Raw genomic sequence first — 25,623 nt, forward strand, 5'->3', positions numbered from 1 at the left:
CATGGTGTCGCGGTTAACTTGCAGGAAGTAAATCTACAGTGTATTTTAGTGGGTTTTTTCACAAGCAGGCGTTGATACACAAAGTTTGTGATTAACTGTAATATGATAGAGGAACCGCTCTAAACAAATATTTGTCCGTGCACAATTTGAATGTACACATGTAACCAAATAACCGGAGAGAGAGAGAGAGAGAGAGGATCAGTGTGTGTGGTGCCCAGTTTTGCATTTAGAGAGTATTGGTTAACCATGCTGGTAAACCACACACACCCACATTCACACACACAAAACTACAGCATGACGGGAGCAAAATAGTTCCACTTCTGCAGATTTACCACATTTCTGATCGGCTCTGAAAATCTTTGTGTTCCTTTTGGATATGGTGCTCAAAAAAAATGGAATCCATGCATGTTGACTCGGTGTGTGTGTGTGTATGTATGTCTTTTTGGTCATTTGTCCAGCTGTGATCTCTGACTTATTTTGAAGCCTGGGAATAAGCATAGCATGCCTTTTTATATATACATGTTCTCCCTTACACACACACACACACACACACACACACACACACACACACACACACACACACACACACACACACACACACACACACACACACACACACACACACACACACACACACACACACACACACACACACACAGTGGCTCCCATGTGGCGTCCTGGCCTCACATCACACAGATGGGCTCTGCTGTTTGATCTCCGCACCGCCCCCTGCTAAAAATGTTGACACTCACTTTTATTGTAGATTAGCACATATTCCGTATAAACAGACAGAAACAGTGTGTTGGGGACTATTTTAAGCGGCGGATTAATCCACATTTGGTAGTGTAGAGAGTGTATGTGGCCGCAGGAGGGTGTGTGTTTGAGCAGAAATAAAGTGTGTGTTCATGTTAATTGTGGCCCATTGTTGTTACACAGAGGGAAAAGATTGAATGAAGTTAAATCGACTACAATGTGTACAGTGTAATGGGGTCTATTTGTCTCCATCCCTCCTATATGTGTGTGTCCATGTCACATGCAACACTGCATTCTCTGGGTAAGAGTTTAACGTTCCTTTTCGAGCCTGTTTCCCTCCTCCGCCATCAGCTGCAGCAGGAAGACGGGGCTCCCATAAAGATCCTTTCATTTCCTCTCCTCTTTTTCATCTCTCCTTCCTTCCGACCGCCCTCCTTAATCACTTCAATGTTGTAATATCAAAGAGTTCTGGATAGTGTCTGTACTGGTGAGATTTGACTGATAGTTTCACACATAGATATTTCTTTGAAGAATGGGATAGATTTCCTTACAGAGATCTAAATATTGTTTCAAGCGCTGTCGATTTGAGTTTGAACCAAACACCAATGAGAGTTCCTCGATGAATACCCCACTTGGCGATAAACCTCATTCTGATTCAGTTCTTTCGTGTGCGTGTGTGCATGCATGTGAGTTGTGAGGGGTACCACCAGCTAGGCCACAGAACCATAATAATGGTAAAGCTGAACCATACCACAGTGTGCTCCCAATCCGAGCACACCAGTCAATGCCATGTACAATGTGTGTGTGTGTGTGTGTGTGTGTGTGTGTGTGTGTGTGTGTGTGTGTGTGTGTGTGTGTGTGTGTGTGTGTGTGTGTGTGTGTGTGTGTGTGTGTGTGTGTGTGTGTGTGTGTGTGTGTGTGTGTGTGTGTGTGTGTGTGTGTGTGTGTGTGTGTGTGTGTGTGTGTGTGTGTGTGTGTGTGTGTGTGTGTGTGTGTGTGTGTGTGTGTGTGTGTGTGTGTGTGTGTGTGTGTGTGTGTGTGTGGTGTTGCTCAGTGGTTAGCCTTGCAGTTGGGTTTTGTTACAGGGAAAAACATTGACAGTTTTTCTTGCGCTTTTACAATAAACTTAATATGTTAGCATTGTTGGTTTTAAAAATGGCGTCGCCAATCTCTATTTTCAGCCGCCCTCTTTGCTTCGCTACAGTTCCCCGCTGATTTTAACCTCTCCCGAAGTTTCGAGAAACCGCCAACAGCGAACAGCCATCGCACGATCGATGGAGCCTCTGATCATCCACAGCTTTTCCAATGTTTCCTCCAAACCGCACTGCTTCGTCCTCAGCCTTAATGGGCGAGATGGCGGGTGCGTGTCTGTAATGTCTGGTGGGACCGGGTCCTGTGTGAGTCGAGGCGAGGTCCCTTCAGTCCTGTGGTTAACGAAGAAGCCATGCAAAGAGTCTCCTCGCCCTTTTCTCACTCCTCCTCACCCCCTTTCTTCCTTCCATCCCCATTTGTCGCCACATTGTGGTTAACAAGTGAATGCAAAGTGTTGTCGTTATGTGTGTGTATGTGTGGCTCGTACCCATTAGCGCCCTTCTATTCTCTATTCTAAAATTCCGCCCAACGACTACGCCTTCTGATTTATTCATTGGCTCGTTTGGGACTCCTGTGTGTCCCCTTGTGGTCGGCTGCAGTGAGTCTGATTGGCTGCTTCCTTCCACTTTGGTGATCTATTTCTGTTTTCCAGAACCTTCGAGCTAACTTGGCATGCAAATGTGCACTCACATAAACACACACTCACACCGTACAAAAAAGCATAACGTAGCCAAAGCCTGAGGGGTGTGAATGGCTGATTAGTTGATTGTAAGTCTGCTTCTCTAACTGTCACAAATGATCTCGGCCATGGAAACACTCATTGATTTTTTTGGGCTGTCTTATTTTGACTGGCATATTGAAGTGCATGTAGCTACAATGTGTGGCTTTTAATAATGAACATTGTCTTGATAAACCTGAGCCAGAGACACACCGTTAAAGTCAAAGTAAGAATGTTCCTAGACAAAGACCAGCGTATCCATGAAGTTATTCCCTTTAGCATTAGCCCTTTGTTTAGTGATAGCTAGTGTTTAGCTAAGATGGTTAACATGGTAAATATGCTTATTATAACCATTGACAGTAAGCATTTAGCTCAAAGCACCACTGTCCAAGTAGCTGCTAGCTTGGCTGAAACCTAAGCCTTTTGGAAAGTTAAACAGCTGTGTGTGATAAAACAAAATGGAGCTTTAGGCCTCCCGCACTGGATGGATGAACTGTTCTGACACATAAGATAAACCTTTGTTCATCTCTGTAGGGTAATTCCTCACATGTGCTCCAGTTTTAGTTTCTCTTAGGCCCATCTGTTTCTGTTGGCTTTTGAACGTCACAGATATTATAAGTCACACTTTATTTACTGTCTGTGTCAATGCTCCAGCAGAGTTTTGGACATTTGTATCAGCCCATACAACCTGCATCAGTGTGAGGCGGGCGTCATTCAGCTCTTCAGGAATGGACACTGATGGGACCTCCTCACAGTAAAGCTTCCTGATCAGTCGTGAGGTCCATATTCACTGTCCAGCCCCAAGTGTGTGCATGTATGTTAGTGTGTGTGTGTGTGTGTGTGTGCGTGTGTGTGTGCTTGCCTGTCTGTGAGTTAAAAGTTTCTGCTCTAATACACCTGCTCAGCCATTCAAACTGCACTAAACACAGCCTGAGGCACTTCTGTCTTCCTCTCTCCATCTCTTTCTGTCATGCTGTCTCCCTGCCTCAGAAACACTGTCTCACTCTGCTCTGTCTATTTCCATTTCGACATTTCTACGATGAAAGAATGAACATTTAACTAACTTTGACTGTGTGCATGATTGAATAGGTATCCCCCCCCCCTCTCTGTCTCTTTCTTTCTCTTTCCCCCTGTTTCTACCTTTCTCTCTTCCTCTCTCCCTCTGTCTGTCTCTCCTGCATTTCTTGTGTCAGAAAATCAATTTTTTGTTTAGCAAGAATAAGCCCATCTTCTCTCATCGTAGAGGCCGGTTGAATAATTCAATACACACACATGCACACATTTTTTTTCACTTCAGGGAATTTTCACTTAGAAAATGTTTAAGACATTATTGGACCTCATAGGTCTACCAACAATTATACCTCTTTCCCAGTGTAATCTTTTCTTGAAGAGGCTCAGTAACAGCTGGCCAAGTTAGTAATAAATGTGTTTATGTATTCTTGACTATTGCTGGACCTTTGTAGTGTACAAAAAAGCATTTAAGAAAAGAGTATATACCACTGCTCTTGATTCAAGGACTTTTAATGGTTTATCAACTATAGAAGCATAGTTTGCAGGAAAGACTGTCGCTGATTGCTCAAACCCTAGAATGTTTTTACAGATGGTCCATACTTCCTCGAAAAGTAGAAAAGTGACGCCAAAATGTCCTGAATGCAGGCGCTGCCATTTTGCACTTTTGACATGATTTTGAGCTGGAATCTGCATAGAAGTCCTCGGGTCCCACCCAATCGAGCCAATGACACTCAATTTGTATCCATCCTGTTCCCTACGCCTCTTCGTAAGTTATCCATGGATGACCTTTGCTGACCACCAACCTTTTCACCTGTTCCTCCATCCTGCAGAAACACTGAGAGCTTTACAACAGCTCCCCTTCGCGGTTAATGCCGTAAAGCAATGCCCCTCTGTGCCATAAAGTAATCCAGTCACTAAGCGGCACCATGCAGTAAACGGTGCAAGTGTGCAAAAGTTAAGTAGGTGTATGGCAGAGACATAATAAACTATAGTTTTTGCAAATGAGGCACATTAATGCTACATGCTTTATTTTTGTGAGTGTGTGTGTTGGGGATTATATTTATCTTACAAACAGGATGATTGAAGTAATGTGTGTGAGAGTCTCCTGTGAATAACCTACCTTTTGCGAGCGTGTGTGTGTGTGTGTGTGTGTGTGTGTGTGTGTGTGTGTGTGTGTGTGTGTGTGTGTGTGTGTGTGTGTGTGTGTGTGTGTGTGTGTGTGTGTGTGTGTGTGTGTGTGTGTGTGTGTGTGTGTGTGTGTGTGTGTGTGTGTGTGTGTGTGTGTGTGTCACTTGGTGCTGCTGCTAACTGATATGTCAGAAAATCAATTAATTACTTTTAAGCGGCAGTTAACTGCATCCGCACAATACACCCCATGAATTATAGACGAAGTGTGTGTGTGTGTGTGTGTGATAGAATTGGCTGCTCTGTTAACTAGAGACAATTGCGAGCTCCTCCGTCACTGATCAATTGATGAGAGTGCTGTGATACAAATCAACTGAACACACTGAAGTGACTGAATTGACTCTATATCTATCGCTCTCTATCCTTTTGACTGTGTGTGTGTCACCATGTCCATCTTACTTGAAAACAACAGGACTGCAAACCTTTAACATTCATGGTTATTTTACATTTAGCGTCTGGATCTTCATCTGTGTGTGTGTGTTGATCTTGCTGTAGTGAGAATGCCTGGGTATTTTTATAAATGGCATTATTAATACCTAAGTGGAATCATTTTATAAAGTGGTATAAATAATTGTTGTTAAAAGTCAAAAAGTCTCTCTCTCTCTTTCTTTCTCCCTCTCCCTCTCTCTCTCTGTGCCAGCGGCTGTCTGTCCCTCTCGTCCCCTGAGTTGGGGCCACCCTGAGGCCAGTGACAGTGGCATGGCAATGATCAATACCACACACACACACACACACACACACAGACACCCGCATGCTGCCACCCTTGGCGAGGGATCGATGGAGTGATAGATTTTTACTTCTGCTTTTATCTCTGGTACCTCATCAGCACCTTAACACCTTCAACATCCTGTTTTTCAAGAATATATGAACATCATAATTTATCTCTATCTTTTATTTGTATTAACTATTATTTAGAAAGTTAAAACTACAAGGTTACTGAGCTGAATTTGATGATCAAATCAGATTTTAATTTTAAAAATCCCTAAATGTCTTGCTTTGGTGGAAAGCCTGTTTCAAAAACGTATAAAGAAATGATTGAATACATTTCAAATGGACATGATGCAATTAAAGTCAACAATATAGGTTTAATTAGTATACAATTATTCTAAGTTCAAATTAGTTAATCACTTAATAGCGATATTGTTGTAGTAAAACCAGTATTAACAAATCACCATTGTTACACACACACAAACACACAGTCACACTGTTGGTCTGAGTTTGCGGAGTTGTCATATGTCACACACACAGATTCTTTCTCTGAAGACACAGAGGCAGTTTTGTGGTGATGTCGGCACCAAAGAGCCGCTGAGAGTTCTCTGTGTGTGTGTGTGTGTGTGTGTGTGTGTGTGTGTGTGTGTGTGTGTGTGTGTGTGTGTGTGTGTGTGTGTGTGTGTGTGTGTGTGTGTGTGTGTGTGTGTGTGTGTGTGTGTGTGTGTGTGTGTGTGTGTGTGTGTGTGTGTGTGTGTGTGTGTGTGTGTGTGTGTGTGTGTGTGTGTGTGTGTGTGTGTGTGTGTGTGTGTTTATAAACAGGTAAAGTGATTAAGTAAATCTCTTCCTATGACATACTGCATGCTATAGTCTGCTGTAGAAAATGAATATTAGTCAACTTGTAGAGAGCTGTAATCAGCAACATTTATAAAGAAGTTGGAAGTGGCTCATGAGAACCACACAACCCTCTACTTTAAACTCTAATTTGAGTTATTTTGTTAGTTTTTAGCTTTGTTAGCTTGTAGATAGCATATAAACAAACCAAATGAGCAACATGCTAATCAAAATGTACTCATATCCAAATGTTAAAACCAAAAGGATATTGAATATAGCCAAAACAGCCACTATCTATCTTTCTTTCTCTTTCTGCCTAGCTGTCTGGCTAAACAAACTATGATCGTTAGCCCCTTACATATTATGTAGTGTTCTCAACAAAAAATGGCTACCTTTCACAAGCTAAAACTATGTATATTAATCCCATTTATTGAACACAGTTTTTAAAAGAACAAACAAATAACTCAACAAATGGGCAATGTGCAGGTTCAGTACTCGTCAAACAAACTCATATCACTCAAGTGTGTGTGACCTCAATTTTCACCCAGAACTTCCAAATAGCAAGGAAGAAGGAGGGGGATGGAGGAAAGGAGGGAGGGAGGGAGGAAAACAGGAGAAAATCATTTGAGTAGCTAAATGAAATTAGCAGCTTTAAAGAGCCCGAGGGCAAAGTGGAGTCGTGTCCCCCGTGGCTACGCTTTAGAGAAGGAGGGAATGAATTCAGCTTGACTGGCTCCTCTCCTCCTTCTCCTCTCTCCCTCGCTTTAACGCCCTTATTTTTTTTCTATTTTTACTAATATGTAGGGTGAGATGGAAGGGGGGGAGAAGGGGGGTGATGTGATGAATGAGGCGTATAAAAGCCGTTTAGGAAGGTGAGGATAGAGCTCTTTTTCGCCGTCGGTCTTTAAAGTGTTCTAGTTGACTTCCAAAGTTGGACTTACCCAAAGTAGAAACAAATAGTTTGTTCCTTCTCTTTGCCTTTTTTTCTTTTTCTACAAATTCCCTCTTCCTGTTCTTACCTCTTCATCTTATTATTTTTTCCCTTGATACCCTCTTTTCTCTTCCCTCTGGGTGTTGGAAATTTGGCCCCAGCTGTTGCTGCTTCTGCACCCAGGATTGAGGCATGAACCCTGGGGCATTCTCCAGCTCAGGCCCCCTGTCCTGGGCCATGTACCTGATGAGGAAAGGCCGGACAGGCAGCGGACTCTTTGGTAAAGCTAACTCTTCTTGACACCTCATCATATTCACCAAAATCAATATCTAGCTTATTCAAGTTCTCTGTTTTGCTATGTCCAACTCAATGTTGCTTATTTCATGTTATGTTGTAGAAGAGTGGCCTTCACATTATTCTGGCCACAATAATCCTGTTCATGTTCTGTCATTGTTCTGAGTAGCGTGTCACACTACAATCCTCAAGACATTTGATATGCACTTCTTTTCTTGGAATATTTTGCTTTAGTTTTCCAGCACGAACAGCTGATAGTTTCGAAGAACTTCGACTGATGGAGACAGTGCAATGCTACACGGTGAACTGAACTTAGGACTGTTGTAGTCATCTTTCCTCTCTGTACTTTTCCATAGTACTTACCACATTCCTTGGATTTGTAAGACTTGTCTTGGTGATAGTATATTTCCTATCCGTGCTAGAATCATCTCAAGCTCCAGGAGACTTCTTCTGGAGTTTTAAGCATTATTCTGGTAGTTCTCAGACAGGTTTTAGAGGTCATTTGGGTGACCTGGAGTTCTTGAGGATCTATGGTATTCAATCACAATATAAATATTCCTAAATCTACATGCTGATTATATTCAGTTAAATTGTTCATTGGGTATATTTTCTATTTGGTATATATATTTAATTGACCCACAAACAAACAACAAGGTATTTACTGAGACTGATAATATTAGGGAATGCTGGCATCAATAACTGATAGGCAATTGTGACTGCGTATTGATTATGGATCAGAGTACAGCTAACGTTTCAAGGCAGTGGGAAACGCTGGCGGAGCGAAATCCCACTCCCTTCCCTCTGTCGCAGCTTCTCTTTTTTTCTTGTTTGTTTCACTCTTTTATTCATGTCTTATATTAATATAATCTCAAATTATTTTCCCCTTGCATGACCAGTTGGACTCAAATCTTAAAAGCATCCAACCCAATTTAATTTTAGGAGATCAAGTCAAGCTAAGCATTGAATTATGAAATACATTATAATAATGCATATAAAAGAATGGTGGTGTCATTTGACCACAAATAACCATCAGGGTACATTTGTGTATGATGTTACACGGCTATATGAATTGCTCACAATTGCTTCTATAGAATCAGTCTTTATTTGGCATTAGGCCTCACAGATATATAGTTTCAAAGCATCCTTCAGTGTTCCTGAATTATTAATAAGTGTGGTTATATGAGGAATAAATGTCCAGTGTCAGATGTAATGTCACTAACTTTGATGAAATTGCAGGTTGACAGAAGTGCTTTAGCTGCAGGTTTAATATTGTGATTGTTGAGAAACTGAAGAGAATAGAGTGAGGATAATTACAGTGTTATCAGGGCATCTGAATTGATCATAACAAGCAAAAAAGCACAAAGAAGCCTTCGATGAGGAAGTGAAAAATAGATATTTCCGGGGGCAAATCACGTCACGTCCATCTGAGGCTGAGACTAGAGTGCAGGCGTTTACATTTTTTATCATCCCCCCTTTGGCTACAGAGGGACGGACGCAGAGGCAGACTGGCGTTTCCCTAAAACTCATCCGACAGCGTGTTGAGCTAACTCAAACTGAACTGACTGAATCCAGAATGGCTCTCTGTGAAACAGGCGGGATGAGGGAATTGTTAAGTTCTAAATTCTTATCTTAATTCTTAAAATGAACGATGAGCAGGGAGAAGAAAAAACAATTGTTTTATATATAAAGACATAGTGAAAAACAACGCTTCTTAAATTCAATATGAATGAATATTCATATACAGTATATTTTAACTTTGAATGTGCAAATACATTTTTGAAGGTGATGTATTTCCAGTTTTCCTGAATTAATAAAGAGAGTTTTTGTTATTTACTAAATGTAAAGAACCTAGTTTAACCTTAAAATACCATTCCAACAGTTTTCAAAATGTTCAGGTTAGTCTGAATTGTCTCAAATAAGAAATAATGGTTGTAATTATTTGAAATGTAAAGCAAATGTATTTATGGTATTTCAACTGAAAATCCACTTAGCTTAGCCATTTTACTTTGAGAAATGAATGAATGTTGTTTCAGTTTCTCTCTTTAAAATCCAAAGTGCATCATTTAAAGTCGTTTATTTTAAGGGACACAAATGCATTGAAAAAGGGATTCATAAAATAACAATTTCAGAAAAGCATGGCTTAGGACATGTCTTTTTTAATTGGGCATATTGTATTCGGTTCAATGACAGTTCTTTGTCATATAACCGTTTCTCCATATAATCACAACAGGAAACATTTTTAAATAAGCTGATCCAAATCAAATCCACAGACGTAATACTTACTTCATTAAAATGTTGCACCCACTTCTATGTGAGTTGAAAATATCATCCTAATTGGGACACAATATCTAAAACAAACGTAATCCTAAAACAACATAAATACACCTTCGAATTATCTTCCAAAATAAAACGGACTGAAAGATTAGAAAAAAAAGAATGTTGGTCAAAAACAACACCAAATATAACTTCGTTTTTTTAACATGGAGTTTGGTGTAGGACTTAGATCGCCTACTGCCCCCTGCTGTCTATATCCGGCATTGACAGCCTGCAGCAGATGCACTTGTTTTGCATAGTTTTAATCAAGCGACGGCATGTAGTATTTCTAAGTGGAAATCTTTAAGGATGGACTAGGGTAAAATATATTTTACGTTCTAGATATGTGGATTAACACAGGGAGACATTTGGAAAACCTTTTTTGACATAATTTTGAAATGGTATTCAATGTAACTGAGTTATTTTAATGCGGCTCAATCTTTCCTTTCCATGTCCATTGTGTGCGTACCTTTACCCAGATATTAGACATGTCCCTGAATTCAAATACAATATACATATTGAGCACATAGTGAATTCATTCTCCGCAAAAGAGGAAGTACGACTCTTCTCCCCCTCTCCGTTTCCCATAAACCCCGCCTCCTCTTGGACGGACATAACTCTGATTGGTCAATCCCTTTCCGCGGCGACCCCCGTCATTGGCTGAGAGCTTCTGGAGCGCAGATGAGATGCAAATCGCGAGGTCTGCCAGTAAAAGCCCTGCGCTGTCAGCCGGGATGTCCATTCATCTCAAGGGGGAGGGAGAGAGAGCGCAGCTTCTTAGTAACACTGCATCAGTGTAATGTTACAATCAGGAGGAAACGACATATAGAGGAAAATTACTTCACATTTACCTTCTTTTTTTCGTGTTTTCGTCTGTTTCCTTCCACGTTTGATGCCAAACATGTGTGATTTTAAGCTGCAAGAAGATGTTCCAGCTGTCATCCCAAGTCTCGAGTCTTGAATTCTCCGTCCAGGTTTTTGGAAAGCTGCTTTCTGCTTGGTTCTGTCCGCGACTTTTACGCACAACGGCTGAAATCCGGCGCATTTGGATAAAGCGCCTTAACTGGAGCATTTTTACCGTCGTGACACGCTCTTAAAAAAATATACATACAATATTCTGCTTCGTATTCTCCAAACAAGACGAAAATCGGGGGGTTTACAGTGAAGCAATCTGGGTATACCTGGACGCACCGTGGCGCACAAATGGTGTTCCTGTGGGACGCGAAATACGGTACAACTATTTCTCTACGATCTGTTTGTTATGCTTTATAGTACGTGTCTTTGCACACACACCTAATATACCTAAGTTATTTTGTGTGAAGTTGGGAGCTTAGTCTCTCTTATCTTGTTACTTGTGAAACTTACCATTTCATTTAAAGCATGGTGCATTATAAAAAAAATATTAGAAAAACTCGTTCCTATCGTAGGTTAATATCATAGGGTGCATGTGGACTCATTTAAAGACTCATATTATACACAAAACAAAACTGGTTTTCAAACATTTAAAAAATAATTTAGTGTCCATATGATTTACAAAAGTCATTCATTTTTTCTTTTCTTTTTTCCCTACTTTCCAGACAATGTACAGTTAAAACAAATGTGAGATATTATCCAACTTCACTTCATTATCTGCTGCAGTAAACAACATCTCCTTCCACGACACATGCTGACTTTAAAACAAATCGTTTTAATTGGGACATTTTGTCCAAAAAGGAGTACAAATAACTCTGGATCTCCACATTATTAATGCAACTTTTTAGAACTGAACTCTAATACTTTACAGTGAATTTAAAGTTGTTGTTTTTTTAATTCAACACACAGACTTGACTAACACACATCGTATTGTATGTGAGGCTCTCTCTTCATTATGTGACATGCTCTGAAATTGACCATTTGTTTTTGATGGCGTACCACTTCCCTCACTTTTATTCTTTTATAAGAGAGGGCAGAAGTGCTGCTTCTGTCTTCAGTTTATGACTCCACTCTGTGGTATTCAGTCAGTGTGACCACAGTGTGTGTCATCGTGTGTGTCATCGTGTGTGTGTGTGTGTGTGTGTGTGTGTGTGTGTGTGTGTGTGTGTGTGTGTGTGTGTGTGTGTGTGTGTGTGTGTGTGTGTGTGTGTGTGTGTGTGTGTGTGTGTGTGTGTGTGTGTGTGTGTGTGTGTGTGTGTGTGTGTGTGTGTGTGTGTGTGTGTGTGTGTGTGTGTGTGTGTGTGTGTGTGTGTGTGTGTGTGTGTGTGTGTGTGTGTGCAACTGTGTATCTGTTCCAATAGTGTTTATATATCACAGTTCTCACTGATATGGCTGAAACTATTTTTCTTTTCTCCATGGCTCTTTGAAGGACATATAATACTGAGCGATATTACGCTTTCAAATATCTTGTGTTGTCTAACCAATAGTCCGAAACTCAAAGAAAATACATGTACGATTATAGAAGACTGAGAAAAAGTGTGTATTATTATTAAAATACATATTATTACTGTACAGTATTTATTCTACTATACATTATTTATTTTACATTCTGTTTTCTCTGTTTTTTTATTTCATTTTATTTTAGGTTATATTTTTAGAACTACTTTATTGATCCTAATTTGGGAGTAAGGCATTTCACGTGGAATACAAATTAAATAAATGAGAGAATAAACAGAAACAGTAAATATGTACAGGGAAAAATATATATCCGTAGAGTATATCTATTGAATACACCGTATAAATATACAGTATTGAATTAAGTATGCACTTTAACAGACCACATATCTTATATACGTATACATATTTATTATTCCTGAAATTCCTGTACATTACATAATTGGAGGATTCTGTGACCTATTGCAACAACAAATACTGCTATTGTGCATATTATAATAAATCCTTAGAATATTTGAGAGGACTGTGAAGTCTCCTTCTCAGATATTTAAATCTTTTTATTGAACCAGCGATCATCATGGAGATATTAAGAGCAGAATAACCAACTCATGTGTTCTGTTTCAGACCCAGCCCCCGGCCGGCGTTACACCCCCCCCTCCACCACCCTCGCCTCGGGGGGGAAGATGGCCGAGGCCCTGCCCCTGGGCGCCCAGGAGGCCGGAGGCGGGGCCTCTCTGATGGGCAAACTGCGCATGGCTGACCGAGGCATGGTGGAGGTACGCTGACACACACTCCTTATTAATATCTGTTGTACTGATGTAAATGTCCCTCACGGCTCTCCGTTGTGCTCTCAGGTGATCTCAGATCATCCAGGGGAACTGGTGAAGACGGACAGCCCTAACTTCCTGTGCTCCGTGCTGCCAACACACTGGAGGTGCAACAAGACCCTGCCCATCGCTTTCAAGGTGGGTACCTTCACCCAATCCACTGCTGCATCCAACAGTACCCTTAACCTATTAGGTATGATAAAACATATTGATTTGTTAGAGATGAAAGTGCCACACAGTAAACATTAGATTAGATGTCATTTATTGATCCCAGTTTTATTTGATTATTATAATTATTTGTTACAGCAGCATGTAAACAAGGCATTGCAAATTAATACAAAATAAAATATGATGGAAAATCAACATACAGCACAGACAACAGTAAACATATACATATCATCACCAGATCAATATATCACAATCGCATACACAATATAAAATATAAACATAGAGAATAAGAGACCGTTAGGTTGCTAAGTTAGTTGCATTCCTCGATAAAAAGTAATATTTTAAATAGTTTATTCACTTAAAAGTAGGAAAATCTTTCCATACAGTTATTTTCGTTTTATAATATATTACATTATTACAATTCCTTCCATGTAAAGCTCTCTCCATAGGCGACAATTTGACGATTGTTTGGGTTTTATACTATTTCCTATGAGAAAGAGAATAATTGGATATATCATGGCTGTGTATTCCCCTGTGTGTGTGTGTGTGTGTGTGTGTGTGTGTGTGTGTGTGTGTGTGTGTGTGTGTGTGTGTGTGTGTGTGTGTGTGTGTGTGTGTGTGTGTGTGTGTGTGTGTGTGTGTGTGTGTGTGTGTGTGTGTGTGTGTGTGTGTGTGTGTGTGTGTGTGTGTGTGTGTGTGTGTTTATTTATCACACAGCTTATCTGCACTTTGAGACAAAATGCATTTGTGGAAAAGCAGCTTTTAGCCGCAGAACACACGGCTGATTGATTTATTGAGTTTTATGCATTAGTGTTCGCACATGCATGTGTGTGTGTGTGTGTGTTTGGTGCATTATGCGTCATGAGCGGATGTCACTGCCTCTTACTGATAATGGGCGATTGTTATGATGCACACACACAACCAGAAAACATACTATAAAAACCTATACTATACAGGGAACTGTTCACACAATAGGTGCACAAAATAGATGTATTAAAATATGAAACTAGCAAACAGAATCTGATAACTTCCTAAAACTAAACTAGAAATGGATTAAAAAGTCAAACCATTAATATCTTTGTATTCACAGGCACCTGGTTTAAGAACACACACACACACACTGGCCTTTTCCTGTTTATCCGCTGGGCTTATGTCTTGCTCCCTTACTGTGTGTGTGTGTGTGTGTGTGTGTGTGTGTGTGTGTGTGTGTGTGTGTGTGTGTGTGTGTGTGTGTGTGTGTGTGTGTGTGTGTGTGTGTGTGTGTGTGTGTGTGTGTGTGTGTGTGTGTGTGTGTGTGTGTGTGTGTGTGTGTGTGTGTGTGTGTGTGTGTGTGTGTGTGTGTGTGTGTGTGTGTGTGTGTGTGTGTGTGTGTGTGTGTGTGTGTGTGTGTGTTCTTTCTTCCTCTTTCAGTTCTCCTATATGAAATATTTTTGTGCCAAGACTTGTATTTTCATTTTCAAACCCAGAGTAACTGTTTCTTTAAAATCCCCACTCACCATTAATTCCACCATTCCACTCCAGATCAGCTCAACACTGTCATCATCAGCACAGCGAATTTTCAGCTCATACCAAAGAACTTAAGACATAAAGAACATGGGTATAGCAATACGTTATTAAAAACAGAGCGGTTAGCTCAGGTGACAGAGAGGAGAGTGTCTGTTACTCATTTGCACACGGACGGTGTGATCGGCGCTCGTATGGAAATGTTGCTGGAGGTGTGGAGAAGGACCGTGTGCTCTCTAGTGCACGGAAAGTTTCTTGTTTACATGTTCCACATACGGAGAATCATTTACCTTTATTCCATCATTTGCAACTTTTTCATTAAGTTTTGAGGTAGTCAAGCTTATCGCTTCTCTGTGTCTGAGTATCTATCTGGGTGTGTGCATGTGTGTGTGTTGGTGTTCGTTTGTGCATGTGTGTGTGCGAAGATTCCATATATATCGCAGTATGAGTGTGTGGTTGCTTGTGCGTGTGTGTACATCTGTGTGTCTGTGGGGTGCAGCACATAAGGTCACTATCTGCTTCTATCGCCTAAAAGCATGATGGGAACTTTAGTACGAGTGAAACTGAATATCATTATTTTAGTTTTAAACCATCAACACATGTATAAGCTCAGAATATCCTCTATGAGACATCACACATCTCAAACTTTCCGACAATTTTCTTCCATGTCTCTAGGTGGTTGCCCTTGGCGACACCCCTGACGGCACCTTGGTTACGGTGATGGCGGGAAACGACGAGAACTTCTCCGCTGAGCTTCGTAACGCCACGGCCGCCCTCAAGAACCAGGTGGCCCGATTCAATGACCTGCGCTTTGTGGGCCGCAGTGGAAGAGGTACACACACAAACACACACACCAAACACACGAGTGCCATTGACCCAAATATGAGTGTGATGGGGCTTCAAACTCTTACACAACACAGCATGGATAAATTAGGGGAAGTAAATGTGAATAAAAACGGTGTTGTCTCAACTTCCTCGTAACTCCCCGTTTAACGCCCCCCCCCCCCCCCCTCTCTCTTCAACGGACACACTACTACAGTTACACTAAATCAGTCGCAGGCAAATGTCCCCACTAATATATTTAAAACAGTGTGTACACAAGCTCTGCTAACACACTCACACACGTATAAAAATGACAAGTACTCCCCATGCTGCTGAATGGCAATATGGAATACCTCTCAATATTTGATAGATTCCACAATGCTGCTGTTGGGAAATTAGCATACATTAATGATTCATGTGCAGTCCAATTCAAATTTAGAAAGTTGAAGAGTGAACATTTGTTTAGATGCAAATGTAAGCGGACAGAGGACAATGAGAACATTTTCACAGTATTTTAAGATACAAAACGCGATCTTCTTTGGAGTTATTAACTCACATCTGCAACGTAAGAGGGAGAGAAATTGTCATGTATCATATTTTAAACTGAACCCTTTACATTCTTCACTTTTCTTTTTGTTATGAGTAACTTGCTAATAAAGATTTTTTTAGATGTATTTCATGTGCCACTAGAATTTAAATAATTTAAATGATAACATGTTCATATTATTCTATACATGATAATGTTCATCCATTTGGACTAAACATTTCGATATATTCGAGTTATATTTATTTAAAATAATTTGTTAATGATAAAAGCATATTCTTTCAAAAAAAGTAACACGGGTAAACACATATGTTTTTGTATAACACTGAGGAATATTAACGTTGGTCCTGGGTTGTTTCAGGAGCTTCTCCTCCATGATTTGTGGAGGAAACAGTGAATCATTTGCATGTATCATGAGATAACAAGCCACATGTGGAGCAGCTTCTCCACCAAAACCTCCAAACGGCCATCAACTGTCTGTGGTGAGGGTTAGCTTAGCGGCTAACCCCAAAGAATGGTTTAGTGGTTATAATAGCGGTGTGTGGTTGGGTATGTGTGTGTGTGTGTGTGTGTGTGTGTGTGTGTGTGTGTGTGTGTGTGTGTGTGTGTGTGTGTGTGTGTGTGTGTGTGTGTGTGTGTGTGTGTGTGTGTGTGTGTGTGTGTGTGTGTGTGTGTGTGTGTGTGTGTGTGTGTGTGTGTGTGTGTGTGTGTGTGTGTGTGTGTGTGTGTGTGTGTGTGTGTGTGTGTGTGTTCACACAGGGTGAATGTTGTGAAAGAGAAAAGCGATTGTCCTGTTAAAAAGAGGAACTAAAAGAGAGACTGAAAACTGGTTGCACATGAGCCACACACACAGACACACATACATACATACACACACACACACACGCGCGTTGGCAGTAGGCTGAAACATCATATGAGAAACCGCATGACACATGCTGCATCATCATTTTCCTTAGTGCGTATGCACTGTTGCACTGAGATGCCTATAGGTTAAATCTGTATTGTTTTCACACAATGACTTAGCTACAAAACACAACAACCTTTACTCAAACAGTAACAGCGGTGCATCAAACAAAAGGGTGCGTTGCTGTAGGCATGCTGCTTCAGGAACTGATGAGATTAGGAGATATAATGTTGGAAACGTGAGTGAGTCACTGATCTACGAGTTTGAAGGTCTGTCTTGTTGCTTTGTGCTCAGACCGTACTCTCATTGAAATGAATGAGGGAACGGCTGCAGCAACAAATCAGCAATTTCTCCCAAAATCGTTTCATATGTGTGTTTTAACATCAAGGCGACGGTTTTGGGGATTTTTGGATTTGGGGTTGCCATACCATTCAGGAATATAATTGTATATGATTAATAGTGGCAGGAAACAGATGATGTTCACTGATATGCAGATATCAGTATGTGTTCTGCAAACACACACACACACACACACACACACACACACACACACACACACACACACACACACACACACACACACACACACACACACACACACACACACACACACACACACACACACACACACACTGATGTTGCTTTGTTGAAGATGGTAAACAAGAGATTTCGTCTGATCAAATGATTATGAGTAAAACTGGACAACCCCAACTCAGCAAGCTCTGACACGATGCGATATACACACACACACACACCTCTTGTGAAATTTGCTCTTATCTTCAGTGGATGACAGAGACATAGAGATGATTATAGAGGCCTGAAAAGCACTGATGTCAAGATACACACGCCTTTGTGATTTGGTCGTGTGTGTGTGTGTGTGTGTGTGTGTGTGTGTGTGTGTGTGTGTGTGTGTGTGTGTGTGTGTGTGTGTGTGTGTGTGTGTGTGTGTGTGTGTGTGTGTGTGTGTGTGTGTGTGTGTGTGTGTGTGTGTGTGTGTGTGTGTGTGTGTGTGTGTGTGTGTGTGTGTGTGTGTGTGTGTGTGTGTGTGTGTGTGTGTGTGTGTGTTTCCACCGGCTGGCTGATAGACATAACACACACAGACTTCAGCTGTTCTCTCCCTCCTCCTGTGTCTCTATCAGCCACCTTCTCTTACTGTAAACTCTCTCTGTAAGCAACCTGCACTAAGGACAGGAAGCCATCTGAGCATTCAGTCAGACAACAAAAAGGGCAGCATTGGTTTGGGCATCTTGCTACATATACTAATGAGTTTGAGTGTTTGATCTATGAGTTTGAACGTCTATCAGTCACTATAACACTGTGACATTTTTCATAATATTCGTGAAGGGACTTTACAAGTGTGGAAAGTTGGCACAGCTGCATTCTTTTGTATTTACAACACGATGGTCCTTATCGAAAATGTAAAAAAAATGGCTGTTATGCAAGTAAAGAAAACAGATGTGTTCATTTATAACAACCCTAATTTTATGTTATATTCATATTCCTTAACTTTTGTTGTTATTTGATACCTAGGGAGAGAGAGAAGTGAGAGTAACACCTGGCATTACCAACAAAAGTATGGTGTGTGTGGCATCACTGTCTGCATATGGTAACTTTACTCCGGCCCTGGCATAAAACAATAGCGGAGGTGTGTGTGTGTGTGTGCGTGTGTGTGTGTGTGTGTGTGTGTGTGTGTGTGTGTGTGTGTGTGTGTGTGTGTGTGTGTGTGTGTGTGTGTGTGTGTGTGTGTGTGTGTGTGTGTGTGTGTGTGTGTGTGTGTGTGTGTGTGTGTGTGTGTGTGTGTGTGTGTGTGTGTGTGTGTGTGTGTGTGTGTGTGTGTGTGTGTGTGTGTGTGTGTGTGTGTGTGTGTGTGTGTGTGTGTGTGTGTGTGTGTGTGTGTGTGTGTGTGTGTGTGTGTGTGTGTGTGTGTGTGTGTGTGTGTGCGGTCGCAAAAGTGTTGAGTGAGTGTCTTCCAATAGCTGTGTCTGGCAATGAACCCCCCCCCCATTCAGGGTCCGCACAAACACACACTAAATGTGTACAGGAGAGAGAACATTAGGAGGACACGTATACTAGTACTAATAAACACTTATTTCCTTCCCTGTTTTTCTTCCTCTTTCTTCCTCTCATCTATACTCTCTCTTGTCTTCTTCCCCTTTGCCTCTCCTTTTTCTCTCATAGGGAAGAGTTTCACTCTTACCATCACCGTGTTCACCAACCCTCCTCAGGTGGCCACGTACCAGAGAGCCATTAAGATTACAGTGGACGGCCCCCGAGAGCCAAGACGTGAGTGACACATCACTATGTTCTCCACAGCAGTTTATAACATGTGGAGTCCCACAGGCTTCACATTTGGGTCCCCAGAACGTTTTACATTTTTATTCATGCATATCCTGTAGTCTATAAACTAGATACTCAGAGAAGACTGTAATCCATAGAGACAGACTCTTGGTTTGTGAGTCAATAAGGATAATGCAACACTGAGTTCCTTTGTGATGACACATGGGGAATTCTCAAGGCAGAGAAGAAGAAAAACCTTTTTTTTTTAATAATAAACACAAATACTTATAGTTTGCTTTGATTAGGAGTGAATTGAGCGACGGTGTTCAGATAAGACATGAGGTGACAGAAAGAGAGGAAGACTCCTGCCAGCTCCGCTCAGCTGTGAATAACCATCACTCGTCTCTAACTCGCCACACACACACACACACTCAGTATAAATACACACACATGCACACTTCCCCCATTGGGAGGAAGTGCCTGTAACTGGATCTCAGTCTCACTGCTTTGAAGTGCAGCCAACACCACAGACAGCGTGACAGACCACCACACACACACACACACACACAGACACACACACACACACACACACACACACACACACACACACACACACACACACACACACACACACACACACACACACACACACACACACACACACACACACACACACACACAGAGACAGTCAGACCCCTATGCGGCGCCCATCGTCAGATTTCCGAAAGCATTAGCAGACAGTGTGTTAACAATGTTGGGACATTGTTGCAGCCTGCTTTGGGTTGTAGCTGTTACAGTAATCCTTATATTATGTAATCATAACACAAGCAGGAAGTCATCTGCTGACAAATCACCTCTTCATATTTTGATGGAACGGAAAATGAGGACTGAAAACAAATCCATGTTCAATCGTCACCCAGCACCACGCACACAGTGAAATTGAGCCTCTGCATTGAAGCCATCCTATTATTGTGGGCAGGTATTATAGCTAAAGGCCAGTGCCTAGAAGGTGAACTGGCACCTCTCAAAGTACTGGCCACTACTTTTACTTAGTTCTCAAGACACTGCCATACACTTTCAATTGTGGTAGCTGATTACTTTCAATGAAACTGGAAAAAGTTGGTGCTTTCGACTTCATATTTAAATTTGACCACCGGTTATCTTGACAGATTTGTGTCATCTCTTCCTCCCAGGTCATCGTCAGAAGATGGATGAAGTTAAACCCGGAACGCTGGCTTTCTCCGAGAGGCTCACAGAGCTGGAGCAGCTGAGACGGAGCTCCATGAGGTTGACGCCCCCTCACCACCATCACCATCAACACCCCGCCAACAGCCGCCAGTCTGCAGCACTCAACTCTGCCAGCCACTTCTCCAGCCCTGCACACGCTCAGATTACTGCTGGTAAGAGATCTAAAGGGATTCAATCCATGAGCCCAAATCAAGAAATTAACGGAATTGTCATTTACCATATTGTACACAGCAAGAATTAGGCTTTCAGGGATGAATTGACTTCAGGAAAAGTACTATAACTAAAAAACACAACCACCAAACAACTTTTCTTATCAATTCAAACTGAGCTAAGCTAGAGTTGCTAAACCAACTCATCTAAATACGTTGTTGTCTTAGACCCCGGATATAAAGTATGACTGGTTCATCAGGCTATAATTTAGACTATAATACATCTTCTTTTAAAAGACAGGGGATTCACAGATGATTAGAGATTTATTTTCATGGAAACTAATTCACTGTAGCTTAGTTTTGTAGAAACTTGAATGGTCACTGTTTTGATAGATAGCAGCACAGAAAGAAATTTCCCCCAAAAAAACTTTAACATAAATAGATGCAGAGAGAAGTAAGTTATTTATTTATGATTCCTCAGAAACCCTGTGTGATGAGCCATCACTTAGTTCATCTTTTTCTGGAAGCAACACTTGCACAGCTGTGCAAGGGACTTTTTTGGAAATGATCTAGTTGCATGATATAAGCATCATAATAATGATTCTCATAATAGTCAGAATGTATGACCTTATTAGGTTGCCCCCAACCCTAACCCTACTTTCTGATAACCGGAAAGCCAGGGATTTGCCTTAAACTGCAGTTTCTTTAATGGCCGGTAGCTGCCTCCATGCATCTACACTCTTCAATGCTCAGTCAAGCAGCTATGTTATTAGCATAAACCTAACTTATCATCTTTAAATCTAATTACATTTTAGAGCGGAATCAAACGGACTCGTTTCCAGCATTTAATCAACGTCAAAAAGCGTGTGTGTGTATTTCTCAAACTTGTGAATTCAGGTTGCATCAAACCTCATTGTTCCTCATTGTGGTTTTAGCGAGATCCATTGTGGTCTGTGTGCGCGTGTAGGTGTGTGTGTGTGTGAGTGTGTGTTGCGGTTGCCGTGGATACACTACCACCAAAATGCATTATCTGTTCCTCTTTTGTCTTAGTGGTAGTGACGCCACGTGTGTGCGTGTGTATGTGTGTGGGTGAGGAAGCAAGTCATGCCTGAAGGAGGAAATGAGAGTCAGCTGGCAGGAAGTGCTACTGTGAGAAAAAAAATCAAATCTATAACTGTCAGAATTTGAAGCATCCAAGATATCTGAAAAGCGTGTCAACCATTGGCTATGATTCATTTTACCATCCAAAATATAAAAAGTCAGGCCTTAGACGACCATAAACAAATAATTATAGTAATTAATAAATGCAAGATAGACAAAAAAAACACTGCTTTTTCTTTATTTATACTCATCTTCTGAACTTCACCTTTTAACCAAACTTAAATACAACATGATAGCCTTTGTTTCATATTAAAATGTCCAAAACAATCTCTCTCGGGGTGAACAGGTGTCCCACGCCGCGTACATTATGCCAATGTCCAGCATTGGATTGACAGCTGCCATTCTAAACTTGCCTTTTATCCAATGGCAGTGTATAAAAGCAAGAGATCACCATCATCATTACCTGGGTCAGCTGTCAATCAATCAACACACAAGTGGGCAGGTCAAGGGCTCACCGTTCTCGTTTCCTATGTTATGCCCAATTGGCACAAAACAGCACAAGCTACAGACATCCACTTTTTGGTGGAATATTATTATCCATCATAGGAATTATCATATCTGCTCATCATATTAGAATTTCACTAGCACTAACTGCACATGGCAAAATGGGTAAGTGTCATAATTTTCATAATTTTCTGACATGAATTAGCCTACCGTTAAATGCCACAGATACAGTATGTAGTTCTTTGTGTTCTACTTCTACTTCTTAGCAGCCAGCCGGGGTGACTCCTGCCTCATATTAGTGCTCTGTGCCCCGGGAGAAAAGCCTGGAGAGGAGGGGGCTTGGCACAGGGCCGGCCTTCATCACCACCCAGACACACACACACACACACACACACACACACACACACACACACACACACACACACACACACACACACACACACACACACACACACACACACACACACACACACACACACACACACACACACAAACTCTTGGCTAGACTTGAAAAGCCTTCATTGACGTCTTGGCTGCTGTGTACAATTTGCTTCCTCGTCTGACTGCACATGCACGCACAAACACACACATGTACACACCCTTGTCTGAAAGTCTGTGGGTGATCAGTGCTATTTATTAGACTGTGTGGAAAAAGAGGGGATTGAATGAAATATCTCACACACACACACACACACACACACACACACAGCCCTTCCTTTCATCCGTCGACCCCCAGACTTAACTGCTTCCTCTTCTCCGTCTCTCTCCTCTGTTTCTTTCACTATCATCAGCCTCTGGCTCAAGTCATTTAAAATCACCCTTTCTTCAAAGATGATGCTATTTAACTGTATTCTTACTTGTCTTGTGTGAGCAGCATTGTGCAACCACATTTCAATCATGTAAAGACTTCTCTAAGTTTCTCCATGATTTTCTCTCTCTCTCTCAGACTCCAGGCAGATGCAGTCGTCTCCATCTTGGTCCTACGACCAATCGTATCCCTACCTTGGCCAGATAACCACGCCCACCGTCCACACAGCCAATCCCCTTTCGCCTGGTCGATCTACGCTCAGTGACCTGTCCTCGCGTCTCACAGGTAAGACACACGAGCATATACACTGATCAGTCTGTTCATACTGTTTAGAGGAACGCAAAATTAATATCCTCAATAGCGGTTAAAAACATACTAAAATCTATTTCTCCTGCACCCTGGGACTCTATCTGGTTAAATTATATTGTGCGTCCTCTGAACACTTGTAACCTAGCCTATGTACTTGGAAGGCCACTTCTTTCCCAGGATGCATACTTGACTTTGGGAAAACAGAGAGAATAGACTGTATAAGTAACCTTCCACCTTTGCTCTCTCAGGTCCTGACCTCACAGCCTTTGGCGACCACAGGATGACCTTGGAACGACCTTTCACCTCCCTCCCCTCCTTACCTGACTCCCGCTTCTCGGATCCCCGGGTCCACTACCCCTCTACAGCCACCGCCTTCAGCTACGCCCCCTCTCACAACGCCGTATCCAATGGCACCCTCGGTCTATCCATGGCGACGGCCATGGCGAACACTCCAGCGGGGAGGTACCACACCTACCTGCCTCCCCCCTACCCGGCGAACACCCCCCACCAGGGTCAGAACGGGCCCTTCCAGTCCACCTCCTCACCGTATCACCTGTACTATTCCACCACCGCCGGATCATACCAGTTCTCAATGATGGCCGGCGGTGGGGGAGGCACCGACTCTCGCTCCCCGCCCAGGATCCTGCCGCCGTGCACCAACGCCTCCACAGGCTCCTCCCTCCTGCACCCCTCTTTGCCCAATCAGAATGAAGGAGTGGGGGTGGAGGTGGAGTCCAGCCATAGTAGCTCCCCCACAAACATGGCCGCTGCAGAGTCCGTCTGGAGACCGTACTGAAGCAGGCTTAAGGTGCTCCCTGGTCATGTGACTTCACTGAATATACCCACCAACACAAAATATGATGTGACACGAGGCACAAGTCAATGTAAAAACGTGTCAAAAAACAGATAGCTCGCTCCAACAATCTTATCTCGGTTAAAGGATGAGGAAGTCTGATGGTATTTTATATTTTTTACGCATGAAGAGCGCCAAACCAACCATGTGTGTCTCTCTCTCTGGATGCTTTCTGACTTTACCATCCCTCTGCTGTCTATGTTGTTCCCAGATTTCATCCTAGACCTTACTGATTTTACACAACTCTACTGTGAGCGGAGTTTCATCAGTCAGGTTAGAGGAAATGTTGCCACACAGGGTACAATGTTGAGGGTCACCTTTCCTTGGGTAAACTACCATTTTAAAACCTGCTTACTATTTTATTTATATTCAAGCACTGGATTTTTTCGTGACATTAAATATTTGGAAAGACTTCACAGAGCACGGTTCGTCATGACTTAACCAGGAGGGGGATAAGAGCACCCAGTTTAAACAGCAGTGAAATAACATTGAAAAGGACTGGAGAAAATGTAGTGGATATGGACAGATGAGCGCAGCTTCCTTTGTAAAAAAAGCGACTTTCTCATAAATGTTGTTCATTAGAGATGATTTGCTCATGCCAAATAATACGATTGCCTGTTTGTTTGTCATTGTTTCTTCCCATGATTGTACCTCCTCTCTCATTCTTCTGACATTTTTCAAAAAACTGCCCATTACTGTCATCAATAAAATATGAAGACTATTGGTGTTATTCCGGCCCTTGAGACAAATTTGGACAGAAAATATAAAAACTGCAACAAATCTTAATTGACTGATTACATATTTATCATGGACAGGCCTTAACACACTGATTTCTACATATTTTTGAGAGAACATTACAGCATGGAGTTCTGTAAAATGCATTAATTTATTCCATTTAGGTAGCATGTTGTGTGTGTATGTGTGTGTGCGTGCATGCGTGTGTGAGGGATCCACTGTCGATTTGTACTGTATATAACCATGGCTGAAAATGACACCGGCATTTGATCCTGTTTTCATCACCCCTTCTCTTTTTGTTCTGACATGTTGATAGTACATTTTTGATTTGTGTTTTATATAAAAGCTCTTGGGAAATAATCAAACTTTTTTTTCTGTGTTTGCTGGTTGTCTGATCCTTACCCTATGTAACCCACACACACAAACACATCTATCCATTGCTATTCCTAAAGCTGTAGGAATTTACAGGCCAACAGACAAGCCCTAGCTTGCCTTCTCTGCCAGTTTATACACACACACACACACACACACACACACACACACACACACACACACACACACACACACACACACACACACACACACACACACACACACAAGTTGCTAAATAAAGGTCAAGTGTAGCCATACAGTGAGTCCACAGTATGAAAAGCTATATACACTTA

At 41.7% G+C, this 25,623-nt stretch overlaps 1 protein-coding gene across 4 annotated transcripts in view; it reads left to right on the forward strand.

Annotated features, from left to right (window-relative positions):
• The window catches only part of runx1 (RUNX family transcription factor 1), a 28,869-nt gene extending 3,925 nt beyond the window's left edge, over positions 1-24,944 (forward strand). Inside the window, exons 1-9 of one of the 4 annotated variants that reach the window (XM_079671977.1) lie at positions 5,551-5,573; positions 7,394-7,512; positions 12,831-12,982; positions 13,061-13,171; positions 15,380-15,536; positions 19,153-19,257; positions 20,445-20,651; positions 23,200-23,346; positions 23,619-24,944. In XM_079671977.1, coding sequence (XP_079528103.1) covers positions 7,425-7,512; positions 12,831-12,982; positions 13,061-13,171; positions 15,380-15,536; positions 19,153-19,257; positions 20,445-20,651; positions 23,200-23,346; positions 23,619-24,166 — 1,515 coding nt within the window. In that variant the 5' untranslated portion in view covers positions 5,551-5,573; positions 7,394-7,424 and the 3' untranslated portion in view covers positions 24,167-24,944. Of the gene's footprint in view, positions 1-5,550; positions 5,574-7,393; positions 7,513-10,602; positions 11,071-12,830; positions 12,983-13,060; positions 13,172-15,379; positions 15,537-19,152; positions 19,258-20,444; positions 20,652-23,199; positions 23,347-23,618 lie in introns of those variants that run through there. The other 3 variants (XM_079671976.1, XM_079671978.1, XM_079671975.1) reach the window with 3 other exon arrangements.
• Positions 24,945-25,623: the final 679 nt, after the last annotated feature.

The sequence above is a fragment of the Notothenia rossii genome (assembly GCF_949606895.1).
Source record: "Notothenia rossii genome assembly, chromosome: 3".
Classification (NCBI taxonomy): Eukaryota; Metazoa; Chordata; class Actinopteri; order Perciformes; family Nototheniidae; genus Notothenia; species Notothenia rossii.